Source organism: Gopherus evgoodei, chromosome 19 (assembly GCF_007399415.2).
Source record: "Gopherus evgoodei ecotype Sinaloan lineage chromosome 19, rGopEvg1_v1.p, whole genome shotgun sequence".
Taxonomy (NCBI): Eukaryota; Metazoa; Chordata; order Testudines; family Testudinidae; genus Gopherus; species Gopherus evgoodei.
In genome coordinates, this window is record NC_044340.1 from 12,094,330 (window position 1) to 12,118,905 (window position 24,576).

A 24,576-nucleotide genomic window follows, 5' to 3' on the forward strand; every position below is an offset into this window, starting at 1 on the left:
AACACGATTTACCATCCTCAATAAAATACTCAGAACCTGCTATCCGTAAAATGACCAAGATCACGTTCAAAATCTGCTGTTCCAACAGCTGCATTGAGTGCATGTGTAAGTCACACCAGGCGGCTGGTGGTAGAGGCTTTACTTGGCTGTCATATACACCAGCCCCAAGAATGGGTGACAGTAAGGATTTGGACCCCGCAAGCAGCTGCTCTAATGGGTGGGGATCCCACAGGAATTCAAATATTTATATGGATGAGCACACCAGCTGTTGGGGTGACAGAATAGTAGAGCTTCAATGTAGGCATGGAAGAGACGAAAGCAGTGGGCAAGAAATAAAATGAATGCGGTAAGGCTAGAGATTTACAGAAAAAAATAATTTTCTTGCTTTGAGAGAAGCAAAGCTGAGAGGTGGGTGGAATTTGTTCTTTAAACATTTATTTTTCATAAAATTGTAACAGCTGGAAATAAGAACTTGGTCCAAGAGTGGAAATACTTCCTTTAGGAAAGAAAAGTAAGGCTATATATACACACAGAATGGACCTTTCATTATACATAAATCCTTAATAACTTGCAATTATATCAGATTTGCAGGTATAGCAGTGTCAAGCTATTCTAGATTTGCAGAAAATATGGTAACTAGTATATTATGAACACGGGACAGCATGACACCAAAGGAATGATTTAAGCCAATAGCCATTCCAGTTATGTAAGGTAACAAGCTGTGACAAACATACCAGGTTCAACCAAGCCAGTATTCCTAATGGCTGCACTTACATAAAATGGGCTAGAGCTTATGGCCAAGACAGACTTGCGTTTCAAAATGAACAAGCCATAGGTCCTGTGCAGTGAATAGTCAGCCAGCACTAGATACGGGAGCTTCCTGGCACGCCCAGTTGTCCTACAGCAAAGAATGTCATTAACTCTTCCAGTTCGTAAATCAAAGCAAACGTGTGTGTGTGTGTGTATATATATACAAATAAAATGGAGGGGGGGTAAGGAGAGACACTTGTACACACGATTCATAATTATAACTTTAGAGGGAAGAGGAATAGTTCATGGTCAGCGTGATGAAGGGTCTAAACAAGAGCATTTTGGAACTACACAGTGCATGGACGGGGAAGTATCAGTTGGCTGGTTTCAGGGGAGCTTTACGCAGGGATCTCCTTAGACTTGCAGTTGAGCTGCTTTCTTTCCTGGAGGGAGATTCTACCTTCCACTGACGAGGCAGGGGCCCTCTACAGAAAGGAAACAGAATGATTGTTGGTTTATTTTTAAAAAAGACACTAGTATTACCTATAGTCACTGGTAGCTAAGGCCTGAGCTGAACTTACGGTTTATCAGGTGACGTCAGACAGAGAACATCTTCTTGTTGTTGATCTTGGGATCCGTTTTTTCCTGCAAGCGACATTTACAAGTGAAACATGTACATTTGATCCTTTTTTTTTTTTGGTTTGGTTTTATTTTAAAAGTTAGGAGCATGAAAATAACTTGCCTTGAGCTGAAGCAGGTGTGCGCGTCAGGCTGATGAAACTGACCCCAGCTCCAAAGGTCAAGTTATCAACGGTCTCTGAAAGAAACACACAGATCAGCGGTCAGCTTGTAATACAGCCATAGGGCAAGATAATCCTTTCATACCCAACTCCAACAAGCATGCACGCTTCTTTCTGGCCCACTGAACCATGTATCAACTCATCTTTTACATAGAATAAAGGAAACGCAATGAAATTGGTCATCCTCACTGCCCACAGTCAAGTTTATACCTAATACTGATAGCACTTCTGCCAAAATTTCCTTCACACTGTGTGCTTGGGAGTAGGACGGGCATCAATGACTCTAAACAAGGCAAATTCCTATCCCTTCCAGGTAGTGAAATCATAGCCTGTGTTAGTATTTTTAGGTTTGCATGTGCTTCAGGAGGAGGATAGAGGCACATATTGCCAAGTGAATTAATAAAACGCTCTAGATGTTTAGCTAAAAGCCTAACGACCCCATACAACTTGTTCTTTAATATTTAGAAAAAAAACCTTTTAAGTTCAAGTTGGCGTGAATAGTTTTTAATAGGAAGCTAGCAGCATTAGCAGGACACCTCCAATTCCTACAGTAGATCTCTACACTAAGCCTTCGAAGTCTATCGAGCAGGACGCCAAAGAACTGGTCATTCAAGGCCATTCTAAAAGCACCAGCTGCCCTTCCAAGACAAGACTATAGAGCGCAAACCTGTGCCTCAATCTTCAAGGTAACACACATGCACTTGTTCATGATAATCTGTTTTTCACTATTAGACTTGAAGGAAATTCCATTCTTTGGGGGCCACTGGAGAGTTCTCATTTCCTTAAATCTACAGCTGCTTCTCCACACCATCTCAGGTCACACCTGGTCAAGCTCCCCCTGCTGGACACACACCAGACTGCTGCGTATGAATCCAAACAGGATCCAGTATGCTTCCTAAGCCCACTGCAGTGAGCATATAGACATCATCTCTGACCTCTCAGGATACCAACTCACTGTCTGGTACCCTTAGGACCCCACAATCCAGCTGCTTTTAGCCATAAGGAATCACGAAGGCATGCCATTGCTGTCCAGCTTTATTATTTATCTTGCCTGGATTGGCTTTTGACTCTTGAGACTGGCCTCTGAATTTCCTGACTTTATGCAGCGAAAGCCTTATCTTAAGGTAATGTGATTTTCACAAATGGTAAATGACTACACCTGCCTCATTTTACTGCATGCTACAGCTTTTTACTATAAAAGGGAGAGAAAGAAATGGCAAACAGAATCACCACCAACTATTCTTTCCACACTCCCTGTTTTTATTGAAGCCCTCCACAGACCACGTAGCGTCACTGCTGGTGTTTGCATTTACATTCCATAGTGAAGTAGTCTATTCTCTCCCAGGCCCTCTTACCCATTTCCACTGTCCAGAGCAAACAATAGAGGAGAGAAAGACCCAAGGGTGGCAGAGACTGATCTGCTAGCCAGACAAGAGTCTCACAAGATACAGGGATGAGAGCCGGCCTCTCAACATCCGAAGTCAGAAGTGATTTACAAAGAACTGCATCTGCAGGAGTTTTACAAATGATAGACCAGGGAAAGAAAAATGTTCTCCTCTGATCCTCTACCAACCAACAAGGCCCAGTGCCATCATGCAGACACCTCAGTACAGATTAACTAAAACAGCGATAACGCACTGTACAGCTTGAGTCACTGCTGAGAGCACAGGCTGCCAGGAAACAAAGCAGGATTTTAGGACTGGTGCCACTGGGGATTAACATTCTCCTCATTTCACAGCATATGGCTCTTAAGTGGAGCTGCAGTGCAAGCCCCCGAGACAGACATGCAGAAGAAGGAAAGATTTCTGCTCTGTATTGCATCCCAGTAGTCATCATCTTATCTGCAAAAAGCATTAAGTGCTCAGCTAGTACAGTGGACTGGTGTGATGTAGATAACTAAACAGACGGAACGAGCATAAGAGAGTGAGAACGCACAAAGATAAGGGTCAGATTGTCCATTACATGCAACCAGTTGCCTGTGCTTGGCTTCTGTTTGCACATGGAGATGAGATATTTGTACATATAAACAGCCAGTCTGCTGCCTAAATGGCCATGCACATATATGAATACCCACTTTGTGTGAACCCGACGTATTCCTACAGGCAATCGTTCACACCTAACTTTAAATATCAGACCAAAACTGTTTAATGAGAGCCAACCTGTCATTGCTACAATTAAGATGGAATTTCCTTTATTTTTGTGGGGGAGGGGGAGGAAGTTAATCCCACACACAGAGCGACTTGTACAGTGCGTGCCCTACAGAAATTCAGAAGTGGGAAAGGGGAGCAGAGGAAATGCACTGATAAGGCAGCTCAGCGCAGTAACATTTCATAGTTCCTTCTGCATCCATGCTCCAGTACATATGAACAGTACCAAAGTGGGGCTCTGGAACTGTGCTGCCTGCCCAGGAACTACCCCAGCGGTCTCCTCCAAAAGGATAACAGGAAGTGGGCTGCCACATTTCCCACTCTCTCTGCACATGCGTGCCTCATTTAGAAGATCAGAAGGATTTGGATTATTGCCATAAATCATTCGGATACTTCAAAAGTCCTAAGAAATGAATAGTCAACTGTCTTTCATCATCACAAAAGGGATATTGCATAACACGCAGGAATGCGATCAGAGATGGCTCCAATAAATGGAAACTTTTCAAGGTCGAGTTTTGTGAGGCTGTAATTTAGCTGCCACAGACATAATGGGCAGACACACTTACCAGTGACCTGTGTATCAGAGTTCTGCAGCAGTAATGAATTGGGAGTTTACATAGCTTGTTTCCACAGCTGAGAACAAAACAATTATTGCTTCCCCAACACTCACTTCAGCTGTTATTTAGAGAAGAGCTCGCTCTCGGAGAACACTTCATAGATTATTAATACCACTTTATCAGATCCAAGCCAATTGTACAAAGATCCTTCCGCTATCGCAGCTCATCAGCTCCTTCAATGACAGAATAGGTCTCGACTGGGCCCTGAGCTGGACTCTTCATCAAACAGAAGACCAATGCCTAGCAGGGATCTTTTCTAGTGTGGCAGTACTCTGTTCATGCTTCAGAGTCTACAGTTCTGAGCAGAGCAAGATGATCACAGGAAGCAGTGCTGAGCACTAACACCGGCATTCTGGGAGATGCAGGTCAGTCTAGGGAGCACTCCAATCAGAGGATGAGCCAGGAACAAGTAGGGGAAACTCCCCTCCTCAGCAGCCCAGAAGTTGGGAGAAAAAAGGACCAAACATTCCCCCGCATTGAGTGGCGAGGAGTACAGGCCCTATCATACACTGACTCCACACTAGAATGTCATGCTGTGGCTCTCAAAGACTCTATCGTTTGGCCACCACTGCAATATAGATATATACAGAGACAAGCAGCTCTCCAGTAATGAAATGTTGACTACCACTGCACTACAGTGTGGGCTACGTTGGTGCATCTGTACAAAGAAGGGAGTTCTTGGGCAGCTTGGAACCATAGCTCGGTGGTTTGAGCATTGGCCTGCCAAATCCAGGATTATGAGCTCAATCCTTGAGGGGGCCATTTAGGGATCTGGGGCAAAAATCTGTCTGGGGATTGGTCCTGCTTTGAGCAGGAGGTTGGACTAGATGACCTCCTGAGGTCCCTTCCAATCCTGATATTCTATGATTCTCAAAGGTATATAGTTGGGTTACTTACGGTCAGGGGTACTGATTGCTCGGCCCACCAGTGAAATGTTCGCTCCAGTAGACTGTTGGTTTAGGCTACACAAAGATACTAAAAGTAACAAGAAAAGAAAAAGTTAAGACAGAAAGCTGCTCCCCAAGACAGTTCTACAACCACACCTCCTGCTTAGAGGTCTAAACAACCACCTAGCTTCCACATTAAACCTGTTCTATAACGTGTAAAATCCAGCTGTTGGCTGCTTACCTTGCTTGCTGTCACTTGTGCTTGCTGGAGAAGAAGGTAGCCTTCCTCCTACACTCTTGCTGCGTTGCTTGTTACTGGCCTCCATGGCTTTCTTGGCAGAGTTCAGGATGGCAAGTGTGCTCAGGGACATCTGCCTATTGGGCAAAAGAAGCCACAAATGCTCTAAGGGGTTTCCTTTTACAAGTCACTCCAGATGAGAAGATGTAGGGAAGATCTTGCTTACTCCCAACTCACTTTCAAACCCCCAGCAATCTCTCTCTCTCTCTCTCTCACACACACACAACACAAAAGATAAGGCTATGTTGAAATAGCAGGGTCTAACTACTGCTGGTATTCACATTGTTGAGCTGAGCAATGAGAAGATGACAGGCAGTACAATGGCTCTGGAGCCATGACACACTAAATGCCCGTTGGTAGAGCACCATTCTTACCCCTTGTAAAACTTGAAATCCATACCTGGGTCTAAATGGCTGCTGTTTCAGAAAGCCAGCTCTGGGTGTAGTAAACACAAACGGAGCAAGGGAAGCAGGAGACCCAGACGACAAAGACCGTCTCCCAGCAACAGGTGACTGGGCTTTGTTATTCTGGCCATTAGGAGGTACCACTGAACTTGGGGATTGCTAGGGAAGAGAAGGAGAAATGGGTTTGCCTTAATTACATTGTTTTATGCATGTAATTAAAAGGACTGTGTCCCTCCGCCCCCCGCCCCACATCATGTTATGTATACAATGTGTCTGGTTAAGATGTGCCAAGGAGCAGTATCTACAGGCCAAGATTTTCAAAAAATCACTTGTGAATCTGGGTGCTCAACCTGACAGATTTTAAAAGAGGTCTCAATTTCAATGGCAGTAGTTGAAAGTCAAGCGCCTTTAAAATGTCATGTAGCCAAAAACTGACGCACTAAGGATCACTCATCACGTTTGAAAGTCTTGACCTACAACATCTGAAGATATATATAATTTACTGATTTCTAGTCAAGGGTGAGTTACTTCAGTAGAGAGCAACGAAGAGTCCTATGGCATCTTATAGACTAACAGATGTATTGGAGCATAAGCTTTCGTGGTGAATACTAAATGCACCCACGAAAGCTCAGGCTTCAATACATCTGTTAGTCTATAAGGTGCCACAGGACTCTTTATTGCTTTTTACAGATCCAGATTAACACAGCTACCCCTCTGATACTTCAGTAGAGAGACAGTTCTGTTCACAAGGTGTAATATACAGGGAAAGGTCCCTATCACAGAAGGAGCTGTAAGAAATACAGCTGCCAGTTCCTCACCCATTGAGAGAAAGAACTTTGCCAGTTAGCGAAGGACTGGCCACTGCCAGCAAATTCAAATGCATGCTCCCAAGTTAGACCTGCAATTTTTGGTTTTTGTACAAAAATGTTCTCCTTAACTTTTCAGGCTGTGTAGACAAAGGTTTTCATGAGTTTTCTGATTTTATGAACACTGTGCATGGTTTGGATTTACATACCTGAGAATAGCTTGCAAATAAACATTGCAGGATCGTTCTAGTACAAGAGAACCAGGAACTGAAATTGCCTAGAAAGTGAAGTTGAAACTGACAGGTGATATTTTCACTGTGGAAGTACAGAGCAATGCATATAGTATATTAGATTGTAAGATCTGTTTGAATTTATGGATGTGTGAGAGGTAAGGGTTTCTTGTCTGGATGGGGTTTTTAAAACTCTTCACGTCTCTAAAAAAATAAAGCCCTGGTCAGCAGGAACTACAGTGGTAAGAAAGATAAAGGAAAAACAGTCAGGTATTATCCAGTGGTCCTGTAGCATGATTTATAGCTATAAGCTATATGACCTGTTAGTGCTATTGCAACATACACCTTACTCTGGTGGAAGCCAGTACCTGTATTGTGTTCATGACATTGATGACCTCTGTCTGACCTTCTCCCACCTCTCTCTCCCTGGCCAGCTGCTCTTCATATTTCTTCATGTCATACTCTAGCTCAGCTGCCAGCTGTTTGTCTACTGCAAAGAAGTCTTTGATTTCATTCCGATAATCTTGCATCACTTCCTGAAAGGCACAACAGTTAATTTATTTTACTTCCCCATCTTAAAATCTCTTCTGACCAGCACTTACTGCCCATGTTCACATCACAGCTCTCCAAGTCCAAAAGAAAATGCTAGTTGGGACAGCAGAACTGTTTCTGTTTAAATGAAAGAGAGAGTCTATCAAAAAGGTCTGCTGCTGATTCATGACTTTATAATGCTATTCATTGTTATGAACATTGAAGGTTTATGCCCACTCCACAAAGCGAAGCCTTTTACTTAACGTACACAGCCCTCATCTGTATTCCCATCACCACCAGAGCAACTGGACAACCTGGCTATAGGAAAGGAATGGTTTACCCTACAAAGCTGTACAATCCATTTCACTGGGTTTCAAAACCTCCTCATATGGTGTTAGAGCTCTGCATCAGGACTGGATATAACAGGGGCAGGAAAAATATACTTTGTTGTGGGCAGGTTTGGGTGGGTGGTAATTTGCACTAAATCACTCGCCAGTTTGTCAGAAAAAGAATTTCAGCAATGTGAAGTAAGTTTGATTTTTTAAAAAATAAAGGTTTTAATGCTTAAATTTAAGCAAGGGATAAAAAGACTTGATGTCTATTATAACAGGAGTTCAAGTATTTTTTTTACATGTTTTAAGCAAGATTTGTGTGATTCTTTTAATGGTAAAAATTGTGTCTGAATTCCCTGTGTGTATATATTTAAAACACAGACTATTTTTTTTTTAATTTTTTTTTAGTAGCATGTGGGGATCAGTCTTGTGGGAGTTGTGAGATCTAAGGTTTTTGCAGTGAGAGCAGGATAAAAGTGCAAGAAACAATGCAGGAGCAGGTGGGAGTGGATACTGGGGGGCAGGTTGGGAGCGGGATTAAAAAAATAGTTCGCACAGGGCTCTACCTTCATTCTACTTCTGGCCACGCTTCCAAATTCACAGCCTGAGAGAAAAATCACAAGTCTTTCCTTACCCGGAGATAGTTCATGAGGTCTCTTAGAGCTGGAATCCTAGCCTGCTCCAACAAAGACTTCAACGAAGTGATTATTGGGATGATGTTTTCTATGAAGTTCTTCTTCTGAACCTGTAGTTTAAATAACACACAAACACCTAACATGACAGAACAAGGGATGGTTCATTTCATTCTTATATAAATGGCCCCTAAACAATAAACGAGTAACAGCTTAGTGTGCATACATCCCACGTGTGTATGAGCGTACACGTAGCATAGTGATGGTTTCACTTTATCCCAATACGTGATCTTCCTTTTACGCTAGTCTACGTCAGTCATTCTAATGGCAAGTTGCTGACAGCTGCATGAAATCCTATCATTAACTTCAAACGCTTCACCTGTCAGTGTCTCTTAGAGCCAAACTGAGCCATAGTGTAATTCCATTGACTATAGTGGAGTCCTGTCTGTTTACACCAAATCTGAACTGGGCTCTTCAACAAGGGAGGAATCATTTTAAACAGGTTAGTAGCCAAACTGCTGTCAAATTCTAATTCAAATTGACTGTTCAAGTGTAGGTAACCTCCAGAAATCAGCACTCCTTTATAGGACATTTTCATTTTGCAACACATGCTGCTTGCACAGATTCAGCAGCTGTCCCCAAATCACAAGGACTGTATAGGCATAGAATCTGCGGAGATGGGTGGCAGTCCCTACTATAGCCCAATGACTTCACTCAAGATCGTCCCTAGTTGCAGATTTAGATTTCATTCAGTGCTGTTCCCACTCTTCTCACTGCATGCCAAGTGGGACTCACTTGTGAGATGAGTTTCTTTTGTGCTGCCTGCATAACAGCATTGGCCATGTCCATTTCATCCTCAACTGGCTGGATATCTTCATCGTGTTTAGATCTCATAGCAGACAGTTTGATCTCTTTGCAGCGGAGGACTTCAAATGTATCTGAGAGCAATTCATTGGCTTCCATGTCCAGTGGGAGGATGCCGTCCACAAAACATTCTGTAAGAGGAGGAAGATTTTTATTCCCAGAACCATGCTGTTAAATATAAGCCAGGGCAGAAGGGTCTCTGTGCTGCACCCAGAGGCTGAACAGACGCAACTGGCTCATCACAGGATTTATTTTTACAATACTCATTCTGTGCCAAAAATGATGCCCCTACCTAGGACGTTCAGGCTGATTTTAGAAGTGATGTTGAACCTTTGCTCATCTGTAAAATGCTCTAGCAGGAACCTGTAGATCTGCATTCTTTTTCCTTTGTTATCTTTCCCCTTCAGAGAGAAGAGATTCTTCTCCCTGTGTAGATAAAGACATTTTACCTCAGGCCAACACATGTACATGGAATTATAGAAGTAAAAAGAATTTAAATCTGGCAAGAAACATTTGAATGCCACCTTAAAGGTCTAGAAACCTACTGCATAACACATACACACACATTCTATTCAGAAGTCTCTCATGGAAGGTGACAGGGGAAGGCAGAGTATTGTTATCTTAATATGAATTATTCTTAAGATTTTATCTTTCATTGCCACGCGCTATAAAAAGTGACCATGAAAGCTTTGCTCCAGGCCCAAAGACTGCATGCCCAGCACCACACTGATATTCACATGCAACTCCCATTAACATTAAAAGAGAGGTGGCCAAATATTCACTGACCGCTCACTCTGGGGGAACTTGTTGTACTTCTCGTGTTTCTCATAGCTGTTGAAGTGGAAAATGCACTCGATGAAGTGTTGGGAGAACATGACTGGATTCCTCTTCAGTAACAAGTGCACCAGGCAGAACTCCCCAAACCTGGATACAGGGTTGAAAAATTAGAACCACCAGAAAACCTCTTTAATTTTGGAGGCCACCTCCTGAATTATAGCTAGGTGTCCAGCAAATTCAGCAACCCAACATGTTGTACTCAACATGGCAGAGACAGGCTCCAGGGAATTAAATCTTCCTCAATATGACATTTAACCCTTTCCCTCCCACATCAGGGCCTTGAGAAAGATGCTAAACTATTTACTTTCAGCCCCATCTTCTCCCCATCCAGAATTGTGCTGAAAAGCTTTCAGCATCTATGGTGCAGGTTTATTTCTATTTATAATTCAACACCTACACTATGGTGGGACATCGATCTAAGTTAGGCAACATCAGCTATGTGAATAACGTAGCTGAAGTAGACGTACTTAGATTTACTTACCACGGGGTCCGCACTACACTATGTCAACAAAAGACGCTCTCCTGTCGACTCTCCTTGCGCTTATCGTTCAGGTGGAGTACAGGAGTCGACAGGAGATTGATCTGTGGTTGACATACATCATTGCACGTTGATCCCCAGTAAGTGTAGACAAGCCCTATAGTGACTTACAAGCCTAAATCCTGTTTTAAAAAGTGACTTAGACACTTAGGAGACTAAGGTCCAGATTTTTAGAGGTATTGAGGCACTGCTGCACCCAGTACAACACCTAGCAGATTTAGGAGCCTACATCACATTTTGAAAAGGATTTAGGCACTTAGAGTAATTACGGCTTTAGCCTGGACAATGGTTAGTTGAATTGATAATATAAAACTCTGTTACAAACAAAAGGCTTCTTCATTCCTCTCAGCCTGGAACACAGTTGTGGATCAAGACAGTAGTTTAAACTAACAATGACAAAGGGTTTGCAAGCTGAGTGACCTTGGATTATGTTGAGATTCAGGTTTGACTGGGAGTTTGGCCACACACAAAAGAAGGAAGAGGAAAATGGATTACGGTTAAGGCACTCAACTCGAACTCAGAACAACTAGATTTAATACTTGGTTTTGCCATAAACTTCCAGCGTGACCTTGTGCAAATCACTTAGTTGCTCTGAGCTTAGGTTTCCCATCTATAATGTGGAAAGAAGAGTTTCTCCTACTTCACAAGGAAATTGCGAGGATACACACAGTCATGTTTGTGTCATGCTCAGATATGACAGTGAGGAGCACTATGAGAATGTGTAAATACAATCTCATTTCAAAGCTACCACTCAAATGGCAGCTGCTGCTAGGGACAGGATGCTAAATTGGAACAACAGGACTCAAATGGTGGAAAATATATGAAAGCCTGTTCAGATAAAGGTATTTTTGCAGAGCAGTGTGGGGAGACAGGACCAGGAATGCTAAAGTACTGAACTGGAGGATCTCGGCTAGAGCGAAGTGCACAGGCACAGCTGTATATGAAAGCTTGCATAGTGCTTACTCGCATTAGGTCTGGCTCTTGCCAGTGCTGCTGGCTGTCCACAGCAAGCCAAGTTGAGGGGCAAAACAGTAAATTCCGTGAGACATTAGTTTGCAACAAGCTGTCCCATGTCCTCGAAATGGACTTTAACTTATGAATTCAATTAACTTTGCGGGTCCACTTTTTGGTTTTTACACTAGAGGTCTGGGCAGAATTTTCAGGAGCAGCTGAATGGGTTGTGCATGGAAAAGTCATAAGTAACACTTAACTGATTTTACTTCCTATCAAGAAATACAAAGGATGATGCTCACTCAGGAAACACCTGTGTACTGGGAAAATATTAAGGGAGCTTCCTGGACTCAGTTATCATCAGTGATCTGAACACAGGACAGTAGCTGAGGCCTGGCCTGAGGCACAAGGGATACCAACAGGTGGAGGCTAGGCATGTTTGCACAGTGTTAAAGCATTCACAAGGAGGAACAGATTGGAAAAAAACACCTCTGGCCTGGAAAAGGTTTTGGTGCAGGGAGCTCTTATGTATCACTTACTCTCCTATGTCATTCCTTCACCATCTGATCTGACATTTTTTATTAGTTTCCATTCTGCCCTTTGCTATTCTGGGAGATCAGAAACACGTTCCCTGCAGAAAGTTCAAAGTCATTTACCCATATGCACCTGGATTTAGGTATCACCTGAGTTCTCTGAATTCTACAAAAAGGAAGATGATATTTGCTCTATAAGTGTAGTGTGAAATGCAAAGGGTTTGAGATCTACCCCTGCACCAATCCAGAGGTCAGAACTACAGGATACTTTAGTGAGAAACGCTTGCATGAAGGTAAGCCCAGGGAGGAGATAGGGGAGGGATAGAAACAAAGCTAAAAAGCTTCTAGTTGGAACACGATTTCTAAACACGGTTCATCAGAGTTTGAGGGGGACGGGGACAACCCTAACAATAAACATTGTTAGACACTCATTTTGTCTAGACCTATATTTAAAGGGGATCTACAAAGGATTTTTCAAAAGAGCCATGGGGCCACTTTGGCTTTATTTATGATATCCATAAGGCCTGTCTTTTTGGGAAGGGGAAAACGGAAGAGGTTTCTCCTTGCTTTTTTACATATGAATTTCAAGTCTTGTCTGCCATAGAACAGTGTTGTCCTGAGAACTAGGGAAATGCCAGCACTGGAAGAAAAGATATTACCAATAAGAATGCAATAATATATATCACCTCACCTCCCTTGTTTCTAATATTGCAAGTTAGAGAGTGAAACCTGAGCTATTTAAGGGGAGGGATTTTTATCATCAGTTCTTTCACTCCAGTTATTAACATTTTAGACATTTGTTAAAGATTCAGCTACTCCCATTCCACAAACGAAAGAATGACAACTCACAAACATGCTCTCCGACATCCAGGAGATACACCTGAAAAACCAGGGAAGACCAGACTTGCTGTTTCTAACTTAGAAAGCAAGCAAAAACTTCTCAACTCTCCCAACCACATTTTTCCATGCCTTATTAAATCATAAAAGGAAAAAAGGGCAGAAGCCATTTAAAAAAAAATTCCCTTGCAGCTCACCTTTAAATACATTCCCTAAGCAAGTCCTAAGGGCCTCAAAGTTCATCCCCATTTGAGCAGGCTGCCCAAATTAATAAACTCTCCATACAACTGTTACAGATGTGATTTAAGGCAAGAATCTGAGTGCTAAAATGAAGGCCAAATCATTCAGTCAGCAGCTCGGCAGGCCGTGCGTAGCAATAGCAGCTCACGTAGTCAGTGAGAACATTCACTGACCACAAGCAGGCAAAACCCAAGCACGTTATGGTGAGGTAAGAAGAAAGCTTGAACCTTTGCTACGAATCACTGTGCTTTGGGAGCCTACTGGTGGTCAGACCATTAACCCTATTTGACCGAAGGTTTGTGGGGTTAAGTTTACTATTTCAAATGGAAATAGCTATGTTGGCATTGAAACAACACAGATCATTGCCCAAGGAAACCTTTTCATTCGGGAACTTTAAATTCGTCATCGGAAAACAAAATGTTAATGGTTTTAAAAAGGAGCAATTATCAGGTCAGTAGGGTTGTTTTCCCACCCAAAAAGGTAAAAAAATAGTATTGATCTGAGAGAATCAGTAACTGTGCTGATTCAAGCGGCATTTTGTTTCAAGGATTCAAACTGAATTCAACCTACTGTACAATAAAATAACAAGAGAAGCTGTTAATATAGAGGAGCAGTAGTTACCTTCTGATGTGCCTATGACTTGAGTGTATCTAAGGTCATCCCCCTCTCCTTTCCCCATATCAAAAGTCACCAATTATGTGCAAGAGAATAAGCACCTGAGAAATTAGTTTATTTGGCAAGAGAGTACAAAGCAGCAGCTGAAAATCCAAGCGTGTGTGTCTCCTACTTCCCAGAACTCAGAGAGGGAGGAAAACTAAACAAAAATCCAATTTTATGTATTTTGCAAAGTTAGTCACTGCAAGGCCAAGAGCTGTATGTCAATCCCAGCGTGGAATAAAGAGTTTTTGTCTGTGTGCACCTGCTGAATATAAATGCCCAGAAACAAGCTCCCAACAGAAACTATTATTGTTCCATCTCTAAAGTGTTGTGCATAAGATGCTGCAATGCCACCACCTACTGGAACGAGCCAGGACTGGACATTATAAAAGCCTCATGAACAGCCCCAGACTGATGACCCCGGCTGTAATCCTCAATTTATCTGGAGTAGGCAGAAACACTGGCAGCGGCTGGGCAAGCTTCCACTGCACGCGTCATCTACCCATCCATTCCCTAGAGGAACAACCTGCAAGGGAGTTCATCTCTCCATATCCCACTCAGTCACCGCCCTTCCTACTGAGACTGACAACAAGGGTACTTGTCAGTATCAAGTACGGTAGAGCTCAATATTAACACCCATCCATTAAGAACGAGACTAGAACCATCAAGTTACTGCACCAAAGCCAACACGGGTGTCAAACAGTAATAACTTATGGTATCTTCTGAACTACGTTTGGGTAAAATCAAGATCTCTAAGCCCACAGACGCCAAACAATTCAAGTTTCAGGCTAATTCTGCAGGATCCCTGTTGTATCTCAGTATGGCAGGAGATCTTCAAGCTGTGGTATGGTGTTTAAACAACAATATGCAAAAACAAGTTGCATAAACAACAATATGCAAAAACAAAAACTCACTGAACTGTAACCTATGTCTACTATGTAAAGTGGGAGGGCAGTTTTTAGAACATCTGTTTCAAAGTTTCCATTTCCACATGTATGTAAATCATGACAAGATAAAAAGGGCAGAGCTGCCTCGCAGACAGTGCCACCTCTTGTGGCCTGACGTGGCCCTTCTGGCACCCTACCTCAGTTTCCTTCCAGTTTACACCCAGAACCTTAAATAAATGAAACTCCAGGAGAGAGGGAATATTAAAAATCATCTAGTTCCCTAAAGAGCCCTTTTGGCCTCCTCTCAGGTTCCAGGTTTCACAGCTCTACATCTAGGGGAACAGTGTTTTAAATCCTGGCCTCTATGGCATGCGAACTCTCCTCTCCTCCAGTTCAGGGGTTGCACAGCCCTCCTTCTTGGGGCCTGTGTGTTGATTGAATTCATTCTCTCAGCAGCTCTTTCCAGCAGCTCCTCCTTGACTGGGCCCTACATGTTCTCTCTCCTAGACATTAACTGCTTCCCTGAACCCTCTTCCTCGCTCCCAATGACTACTTCCATTATTTTCCTGTCCCACATCTGCTTTCCCTGGACACATGGAACAAGTAACTGGCCTTCCCAGCCATGTCCTCTGACTTAGAGGCCAGTACCCAGTTCCATGCACACATCAAAGAGGGAACAAATTATATTGCTCACTGTTATCCCTCCTGCCATGCGTGTACTTTCAGATGAAGTCAGGCTCGGAGTGAAGTTTCCCACTCTCAAAATTTTATTAGGGCATAACTAGGGAGAAAGGGGGCAAGGATTAGAGAGAACACAAGCTTTCTCATGGAGATTTCTCTCTTACATTCAGAATTAACAGCTGGGATATGAGATTCAGTTTGCTTTGCTCTCTGGATATTTTACAGAACTAGTATCCTACCTGGCAATATCTGAGTTGGGATCCACCAGAGAACTGACAAATCTGAAGAACAGGGACTCCTTCCACTTCACAAACTCCTCCTACAGGAAAGAAGTAGACAGTGAAATGTCAGAATGAACTAGGAATGAATGAGTGAGTCTTCAGATTGCACCCAGATACACCCTCTGGGTCATAACAGGAGGCATACAAAATAAAGCTCAAGATTCCTTAATTCTGAAAATAGTACATTTATTTAAATGCCATAGCAGCAGGTGTCCTAATTTACCATTAAATTTTAGCAGAACAAGGGAAAAGAGAGAAAATCTGAACTGAGATGCCAATAAGGGATTGCTCTACACTGTTCTCATGAAATCTGCCTGCCTACGATACATTATTAAACAGGGGGTAGACTGTCTTCTGCCTCTCACATATTGATGTACACACCAGAACCGATAGGCCACCAGAGAAGGTTAGTGCCCTGCTTCTGCTTGGTGGACACCTGTTACACCTATCTACTGGAGGTGAAATTGTAGATTCAAGAAAAGTGCATCTTAAAGTTTGGGTAAATTGTAAAGATATTTTAGGGTCAATCTGAAAATCCACTTTACAGGTTGCTAGGATTCTGTATGATGGAGGCTGTTGGAATGTAGTGAGAATTAGCCAAAGCCCGCTAGTCACCTGCAGAAGGTTGGTAAGCAGGATCAGTGTCTGCTTGCGGATGAAGGGGTTCGGGTCCTTCAGGCACATGGAGATGTTGGGAATGTACCTGTCCACCATGGTGGTGTAGCGGATACACAGGTCACACATAACTATGACGACGTTATTGCGAATGGCCACATCCTCAGACACCTCTAGCTCACGAGCTAGGGCTGCGACACATTTCTTGGCTAGATCCTCATGCTGCAGACACAGCTTACCTGTCACATAAAGAGTAGAGAATCGGGGCTGTGAATATTACAGTTCCTCATCTCCCCAGGACTATCTTTCCATCTCCTCTTGGTGGCATATGAGTCAAAACACATGGACGGAGAAATAAGGCCAAGGAGAAATTAAAGCAGAAAATAGCGAGAGCAAGAAGTAAACAAGCAAATAAAAACAAGAAACTCTTAGTGGAGACTGTATGAGAAACCAGCAACCCACCTCAAGGAAAAGGTAATCAAGGAGAAGCATTGTCTCATCCCTCTTCTGAGAAAACATGAGACCTATATCATGGATCTAGTAACCCAGTTTCCTCTTTCCCAAAGGGTCATAGAGAGCTAAGAGTGCAGCCTAATGTCCTATGCATAATAAGAAAAGAGCCACCCCAATATCATTACTAGAAGCCTTTTAAAATAACACTAATACTTTGCATCTCTAAAGATTTCTAAGCTCTTTAAGAACAAAGGATTGAGTCTCATGAGGTACATAAGTGAGGAAGTAATATTATTCCCACACTAAAGAAGTGTCACGTCTATGACCACACGGGAAGCATAAGCACAGCCTGCTCTGGAAAGCATTGAATTCCTTCCATCCCTCTAGAGAGCCTCTTGTGCATCATGTAGTTCCATAGTCAGATGCCACCAAGCTCACAAGAGTACAAGGTTGGTACAAGTCTGCAGCGTTCTTCAGGTCCGGCTAACTGTGTTACTCACTGGTTAGGTATGGTAAAGCTATATAAAGCCAGTGGATTATTAGATTTAGTACGTACTCTCACCCACTCCAATATTTTTATTGGTGTATGCATATTGTTACTGCAGGGAATTACCTGAATGCTTGAAGCTACAGCACTATAAACACTGAATACAGTTCATATCTGTGTCTAAAGTTCATGCAGAAGAGCTGTAGCAATTGTAACCCAGGAAGAGAGAAAAGGGCAGAAATCGGTGGTACACAGCACCTATTCCCACAACAGGACAGCTCTTACCCAGTGTAATGAACGCATGGGCTCTGACCACTGAGGGCATAGCAGATCCTCTGATTTGGGACAGTGGCTGAGAAACCGGGAGTTCCTCACCATCTGGAGGACTAGACACTGAGAAACAACAGACCAAGAATTAAAATACCCTCAAAACCAGAGAGTTTTAGTTCATAAATGCAAATTTAAGAGTAAAGGGAGGACCTCACATTGATCTACATTGACAGGACAAGCCAGAATAGACTGAATCAAAAGGAAGATGCGTTTCTCCACTTTGGCTGGACATAGCTGTGCAGTCTCACCCAAGGTGAAGAGATGTCTCACCTAAAGAGAAAAGCAACACTGTCAAAAGATAACAGCAGGGCTGACAATTAAATCAACAAGCTTCTACACACCAATGTTTCAACAGTTTCCAAAACAGCTTAATTCCCTCTGCCCTTTAAAATGGAAGGCATCACCTGTGATGTAGGCCTGTATGAGGCTCAGTTAGATCTAATTCATTACTATCTAACTGCAGAGAGCCAAGCTCTTTTAGACCTGTCCCTACTACATGGTGAATTTCAGTGGTGACATTTATTATTGACAAGTTGCAAACAGGCAATTAAATTCCTACTTTCTCCTCCCACTCCCCCTCCAAAAAAAAATAAAAATAAAAAAAGAGAAGGCAATGACATGATGCATTTTGCATTAGTATAATCACTGCAACTCCCCCAAAACTCTGGAAATCAAGTCTATTCTATAGCTTTCTGGCACATCACTCAAAATTTCCATTAGGAATGATATCAAGTCACTAACACACAAGAGTCTATAGACATGTACTCACAGAAATACCACAGGGATTTAGTATTTTCCCCTATAACTGTAAACTAATTATACTCTCCTCGCTCTAGAAACCTCAAGATTGGAGAAAGTAAGAATGGCAAGGGAATAGAGGAGCTGTTTCTTCAGCCTCCAATGGATGTAAATGATGCCTAGATCCCTTTAAGAATGGACTGCTCTGACAAGTGAATAGGTGAAAATGAGAATTTCTTACTGAAAGCAGTTCCCTGGGTATTTAAGTCATATCTGCTGACTTGAGTTGACAGAGTTTTTACTACTTCTAACTGCTGCCGTGCCTGCCAAACCAGCACAACTCTGGGAGAATGAAGTGGATTCTGTTCTGGATTGTGCATGAACAGGATACTTAATCATATTCCAAGTGAAAGGGTCACCCAGGCAAAACCCCTTTGCCTTCAAATTGAGAGCTCAGCTACCTTTGTGCATGCCAGGTGAAAGCAATAAAGCCGCACAGATCTAACTGAGGATATAATTTTAAGATAATGGGGTTGCACAGGTCTAAATGAGGGCAACCTTTTGTCTACAGAACACTTTACGGTGGTGGCAATACATGAATCAGAAGGAGCCTATTTTGAATTTCAATCCATAGACTTGAACTTGCTGACAAATTCCCATAAAACAAGCGCATCCGATGTAGAGCCACTGAGATTAATGAAAAGGTCACCAAACTGATCACATTTGGAGTGTTGTCTTCATTACCATAACGGCTGGAAAGACATTTTTATTTATTTAGTTAGTTTTGCAGTTTAAGGAAAGGCTAGTTTCTGTAGAAATTGTTGGCCTGAGCTGTCCCACTCACCAAGGAAAGCTTCCCACTTGCAGTCTACTTTCCAAGCCCTACTTCTTATTGTGTGTACTACCGTGTCAAATTTGTGGTGACTGGCCTGGGCCTGCTGTTCTCTAGGACTCACAGGAGAACAAAGTATTGCATCTTATGAACTATTCCAGTGAATATTTATAAAATAAATATATGATTCTAATTCATGTTTATTTCCATAATAAGTATCAGAAAAATAAGCTAAAAGCCAAAAAAAAACCAAACAAAAAACAACCATAACAAAAAAACAAGGCAGAGTACTCCAGAGAACACAGCTCAGCTGGACAATCATGGAATCGTCATTTTAAAGAAGGAACAAATTAATTCTTTGATCAATCAGTAGAGAAAGGATACTAAGCTTACCAAGAGGTCTTCTTGCAGCTGCTCTGCTCCATCCTCTTTGAGGACTATACTGGAGATGTAGCTCTCACAGACAGATACTAGATCTCCACATACCTGGTTGAGCAGCTTCTGTTTCAAGATGAAGGCAAGTCAATGCAGTGCTCGTTAAAGAAATGCATCATGGGCAAAGCATCCTCCATGCATTAGTCCTGAATAAGTAAATGAAAACCTTTTTCTAGACTCTGAAATGAATCATCTCTCTCTCTCAGCCCCCTCACACTAAGCTGTTTCTCTATTGCTAAAAACTTGTCCTAGTCTTTATTTAGCAATCTAGCTGCAGAAATCAGCTGCAAACAAAATCTGGGTAAAATCTACAAAAGAACATCTGATCTGAACAGTTATTTTCCTCTTTAGGTTTTAACTTTAAATGCAGGGGTTGTTGGTATCTAGGCAGAAATGGTCAATTGTCTTCATTTGGCATTGCTTTATCAACCTTACAATCTCCCAGTGATAGAAACAGAAGAACCCGCTTTAGCACATTGCCATAGGAATTTACTAAACAGCATCTCAGCAAAGCTCCCTTTCCCAGCTTGCCTTGGCTTTGTCACAATTTGTTCTATTAACATAGTCTGCAGAACACTGTCGTCTACTTTCACTTGTTTGAGTCCACAGCAGGTTGGTAGTGACCAACTTAATCTATGGTGGCATATACAGAACGTGTTTGTAGCCTCAACATAATCTACTGGAAAAGCATCCAAATCACAAAACTCTGTCAAAACAGGCACTACTTTAAGTAGTTAATTCAGCAGATTTCAACTGCAAAACATCCTCTTGAAAAAAAAGAAGCAGCTTTCCCAAACCCATCCTTCACATTAGGCGTATGCCAGTGCTGGTATGATATACCAATAAAGATGGCTAAACAGAACAGAGGGGCAATTTTTTAGAGTCAGAAGTCTCTTTCCTTTGTGCACTGAAGAAACCAGCACTTTCAGGAGAGGAAAACGTCTCCAACTTCTTCAGACATGTAAAATATACTTTTAAAACGGTCTATTTGAAGCCCCACCTGTGCCTCCTCAGGGGCATCTGTGTACGCATGGCAGAGCTTCTGCAGAGCTTCAACAGCTGGGCTAATCACCTCCAGGGGACACTTAAACTCCTTCAGCCAGCACTTGATATCATCTGAAAAGAAGGTCAAACACCTAGCTGAGGCGAGTGTTCATGCTAACTGACTATTAATAGAAAGACAAAAATACAGTGGAGCTGGGATGCAAAGCTGAACACTGACCCCGCCAAGGCACTCACCAATCAGCCTGCACTGAGTATTTCTGGGGAGATGCTTCGCAACGTGTCCAATTACACACAGGATGTGACCTGCAGTATCAGTGCTAATGTTCTGCTGCCTGAAAGGCCATAAAGGGGACAAATAGAAACATTAATCCAAGAAGAAAAACTGACTAGCGTCAGAAAAATCCTTTCATTTCGATTATGCATGCTGAAGACAGAACTGTCAGGTTGAATGAAAACATGATAAAGCTCAAAGGCAACTTTAAGGTACTGGATTATCGGGCTCTAGCTCAAGGCTGCAGGCCACTGCTTCTCTCCTAGATGGAAGCACTGTTAGTTTAAATTAAGCACTTTGATCTAAACAGTCACCAAATAGCACTCTACCTGTGGAGAGGCAGGAAGAAGAGAAGATTCTCTTGGCCTGCCCTGTATGTCTCTTTATTGCCAAATGATTAAGATAGAGGCACACACCTGCTGACACTGTCCCAGGATTCGATTATCTTGGAGTAATCCAGCTTGGGTGAGGAACCTGCTACCTTCGCAAGCAGCATCCAGGCTGATGCAGCATGCTCCGTTTCCACATGTGACATTACATTATTTATGAAAGTGGAGGAGAATTTCTCCTTCTGGGACCATACGTAAAAGGCTTTGTTTAAATAACGGCTGCAAGGAAGACAGAAAAGAGAAAAGAGATAAGCACACAACAGACAAAACAGCTAGTCTCAGGATCTGTATTAGGGGCTAGCAATTTTAGCCAGTCCACCCTTCACACAGCAGGCAACACAATGAAGCTAGTGACATTGCCAGCTGGTGACTATTTATGCAAAAAACTTTTACTTCTCATTGTTCTGAGCAAATCAGGATTTCCATTCTACATTTAACCTCAAATATTTACATCCATATTCCAATTCATAATTCAAGTGCACACAAAGCTTCTGCCACGTAGACATAGATGTAACACTATACATTCCAGGTCACTGCTAAATTGGGCCCAAAGTCTGGTATGCTTATAGCCAAGAAAACTTAACTAGAAGAATCCAGCAGGGGAAGATTTTTTGTTGGCCGTTTCTAGCCAACATCCACAAACCAAGAAGATGATAAATTTGTTATTAAGGGACAGGACTGGGATTTATTGGTCTGGGTTTACCCTCATCTCTGAGGAAGCTCACTTTGTGTCACTAGGCAATTCACTTTACCTCTCTTGGCCAAAGTTTACTCTTTTGTCAAACAAGGACCACGATACTTGCCTACCTTCTGTTGGGGGAATTCTGAAACTCAATGTTTATCAAGCGCTTTGAAATTCTCAGTTGGAAAGTGTTATGGAGGTGCAAAGTATGATACACAAGGGCCAAAATTAGACTGGTAAAATAATTTTGCAAGCCAGAAAGATGGCACGACTGACAAATCAGTTTTCTATTTAAGATCTATTACATGCTGTTGACTAATAAACATAAGGCTGGTTTTAATAAGTGTTCTGTCCCTGTCATTTTGTGTGTCACCTCATCTCTTTTGCTACTTCCCACAGCGTTCTGCAAAAGGGAGTAAGATACTATTAGTCATAAGACAAGTAACATATTGTACAGCAGAATGAAGAGGGGGGAAAAAAACCACCACGTACTCTGATCTCTATAAATATATAGATGGTTATTTTTCTCATCACCACACCCTCAACTTTAACAGTCCAAGTTCCTAGCAATACACCAAAAAGACACACCACATGTGTCAATCTCCCATTCAAAGTGTTCAGGGAAAAGGCATCAATGACAACAAAGTTAAAACAGCCAATACACAGGAGAACTGAGCTGTGCACACCAATTGCCAACATGGAAATAACTGGCTGTTGATTTTCAGGCCTGCTATACTCTGCCCATTAAACCAGTAGAGCAACACAAGAAGCTTAGAATATAACAATACCCACATTAGCACTGATAGTATCACTTAATAGTAACATGTACTTGTATTACAGCTTTCACCTGGGGATATCAAAGTGCTTTATCAAAAATTAATTAATCATCACAACATCCCTGTGCAGTAGGTATTAAATACATTTTAGCTGTAAGTAAACACAGATGCAGAAAGGTTGGAGTCATACAGAAAGTGAGTGGTAGAGATGGGAACAGAACCCTGAACTTGTGTCCCAGTCCTCTACTCTAACTGATGAACAAGCTATTGTCCTACAGTGTAATCAATAATCTCCTGACACAGGGTTAGCTGGACACATTTCACATGTTTTTATATGGGTACAAGCATCATAACAGCAATACATGCCTAGAGAAACACGGAGTTGGAAGGGGCCGACATACGAGTCCAAACTCCTCTTTATTGACTGGAATTGGCAGTACAACTGACCTACCTCAACTCCTGGTTTTCTGCAGTGATGAGGGCAAGGAGATCCCAGGCCAGTGTCTGGTTTCGGTCTTCATGCGTGAACTTATTATAGTGTCTAATGTGCTGCAATAAAAGCTGATCAAGGCAATCCAAGGCCTTTTCCTGCACAGAGTTCTCACTGTCCATCACAACAGGGACCACACCTGTTAACCAGGCCTTCTGTATCATAACATTATTGTGTTGAGTCTAAAGAGAAGAAAATTCCATATTAGAAATACTTTGAAGCCAGTAATTCAGATTCTACGCATTCAGATGCTATGGTGGGATTAATGAGAGCTGAGACATGCTGACAGACTCAAGACATTTTAGTTTCCAAGGTACTGATGAAGCAGTATTGAAGTCATATAGTGTATAGGACCAGTGGTCTTAAATCTCTTCATCACCATGGAATTGCTGATTATATGATATTCATGATCAAGGTATCAGTTATTCCTTCTGACCTGAGGTTTGTAATATTTACTAAAACTAAAATCAGTCTGACAGTGTCCCAGTAAAGCACTACAAGAGGTCAATGAGCAGTGCCTAAAAAAAACCAAAAACCTGTGCTCTTATCCTACTTTACTAACCATTTATAAATAAATATCAAGTATGAAAAAATTTTCAATGATACAATCTGCATACTGCAATCTCAGTACAATGATTCAGGCTTTTTTTTTTTTTTTTAAAGCTGACAAGGTGAACAACAAACGTACCAATTTGCTACAGGAGAGCTATATCAGAGCCAGAAAGAGATGTTTTTAACAATAGGAAATGTCTAACGTTATTCACAACTGTGTGTAAGAGCAAGATATGTCTTTCATGTCAAAGGCAACAAAGGAAAATCAAGCTAATGAAATTCAGTGGAGAAGTAAGTGGCTAATAATTTATGTGGTCTTTTCCCTCTTTAGCCCCTTTAAATAAAATGATACTCTGCCAGTCTTGATAAATATTGTGCATTCTTTCCCCTCACCGTAAGGAGCTCTGTAATAGATTGGAGTGCCTGCTTCCGTACAGAGACAGCAGGGTCCCGGCAGCGATCCTGGAGAGTGGACAAGTCTTCTGGGGTACATGGGATCACGTTGTGCTTCAAGATACTCATGAAGACCTACAAATCAATCACTATGATAACACTGATAGGAATACAATGGGTGCACATTTGGCTGCCAGTGAAAAATCCAATCCACTTCCTATTGATTTCAATGGGAGAAGAACTGGTCTTAATGACAGTAAATCCCAAGATTTAGAGATACACTGGGGGACACAAAAACTGAAAGTGAACGGGCTTTGCAACAGCACTAAGGTAAAGTTAGCTTCACCTTTCCCCCTGTACAGTCACAGTCCATTTCCCTTTGCATTTG

General features: G+C 42.1%; 1 protein-coding gene across 4 annotated transcripts in view; it reads right to left on the reverse strand.

The window, feature by feature from the left end:
- Nucleotides 1-428: 428 nt before the first annotated feature.
- Nucleotides 429-24,576, reverse strand: part of NCAPD3 (non-SMC condensin II complex subunit D3) — a 44,589-nt gene continuing 20,441 nt past the window's right edge. For 3 of the 4 annotated variants that reach the window (XM_030538504.1, XM_030538507.1, XM_030538506.1), the window contains 21 exons: nucleotides 24,189-24,323; nucleotides 23,205-23,425; nucleotides 21,323-21,514; nucleotides 20,870-20,967; nucleotides 20,631-20,746; nucleotides 19,589-19,696; nucleotides 17,781-17,895; nucleotides 17,581-17,688; nucleotides 16,356-16,594; nucleotides 15,699-15,778; nucleotides 10,085-10,222; nucleotides 9,591-9,724; nucleotides 9,230-9,429; nucleotides 8,437-8,547; nucleotides 7,308-7,475; nucleotides 5,899-6,062; nucleotides 5,443-5,576; nucleotides 5,212-5,289; nucleotides 1,493-1,567; nucleotides 1,332-1,395; nucleotides 429-1,235 (listed from right to left, as the gene is read on the reverse strand). In XM_030538504.1, coding sequence (XP_030394364.1) covers nucleotides 1,124-1,235; nucleotides 1,332-1,395; nucleotides 1,493-1,567; nucleotides 5,212-5,289; nucleotides 5,443-5,576; nucleotides 5,899-6,062; nucleotides 7,308-7,475; nucleotides 8,437-8,547; nucleotides 9,230-9,429; nucleotides 9,591-9,724; nucleotides 10,085-10,222; nucleotides 15,699-15,778; nucleotides 16,356-16,594; nucleotides 17,581-17,688; nucleotides 17,781-17,895; nucleotides 19,589-19,696; nucleotides 20,631-20,746; nucleotides 20,870-20,967; nucleotides 21,323-21,514; nucleotides 23,205-23,425; nucleotides 24,189-24,323 — 2,790 coding nt within the window. In that variant the 3' untranslated portion in view covers nucleotides 429-1,123. Of the gene's footprint in view, nucleotides 1,236-1,331; nucleotides 1,396-1,492; nucleotides 1,568-5,211; nucleotides 5,290-5,442; nucleotides 5,577-5,898; nucleotides 6,063-7,307; nucleotides 7,476-8,436; nucleotides 8,574-9,229; nucleotides 9,430-9,590; nucleotides 9,725-10,084; nucleotides 10,223-15,698; nucleotides 15,779-16,355; nucleotides 16,595-17,580; nucleotides 17,689-17,780; nucleotides 17,896-19,588; nucleotides 19,697-20,630; nucleotides 20,747-20,869; nucleotides 20,968-21,322; nucleotides 21,515-23,204; nucleotides 23,426-24,188; nucleotides 24,324-24,576 lie in introns of those variants that run through there. The other variant, XM_030538505.1, reaches the window with a different exon arrangement.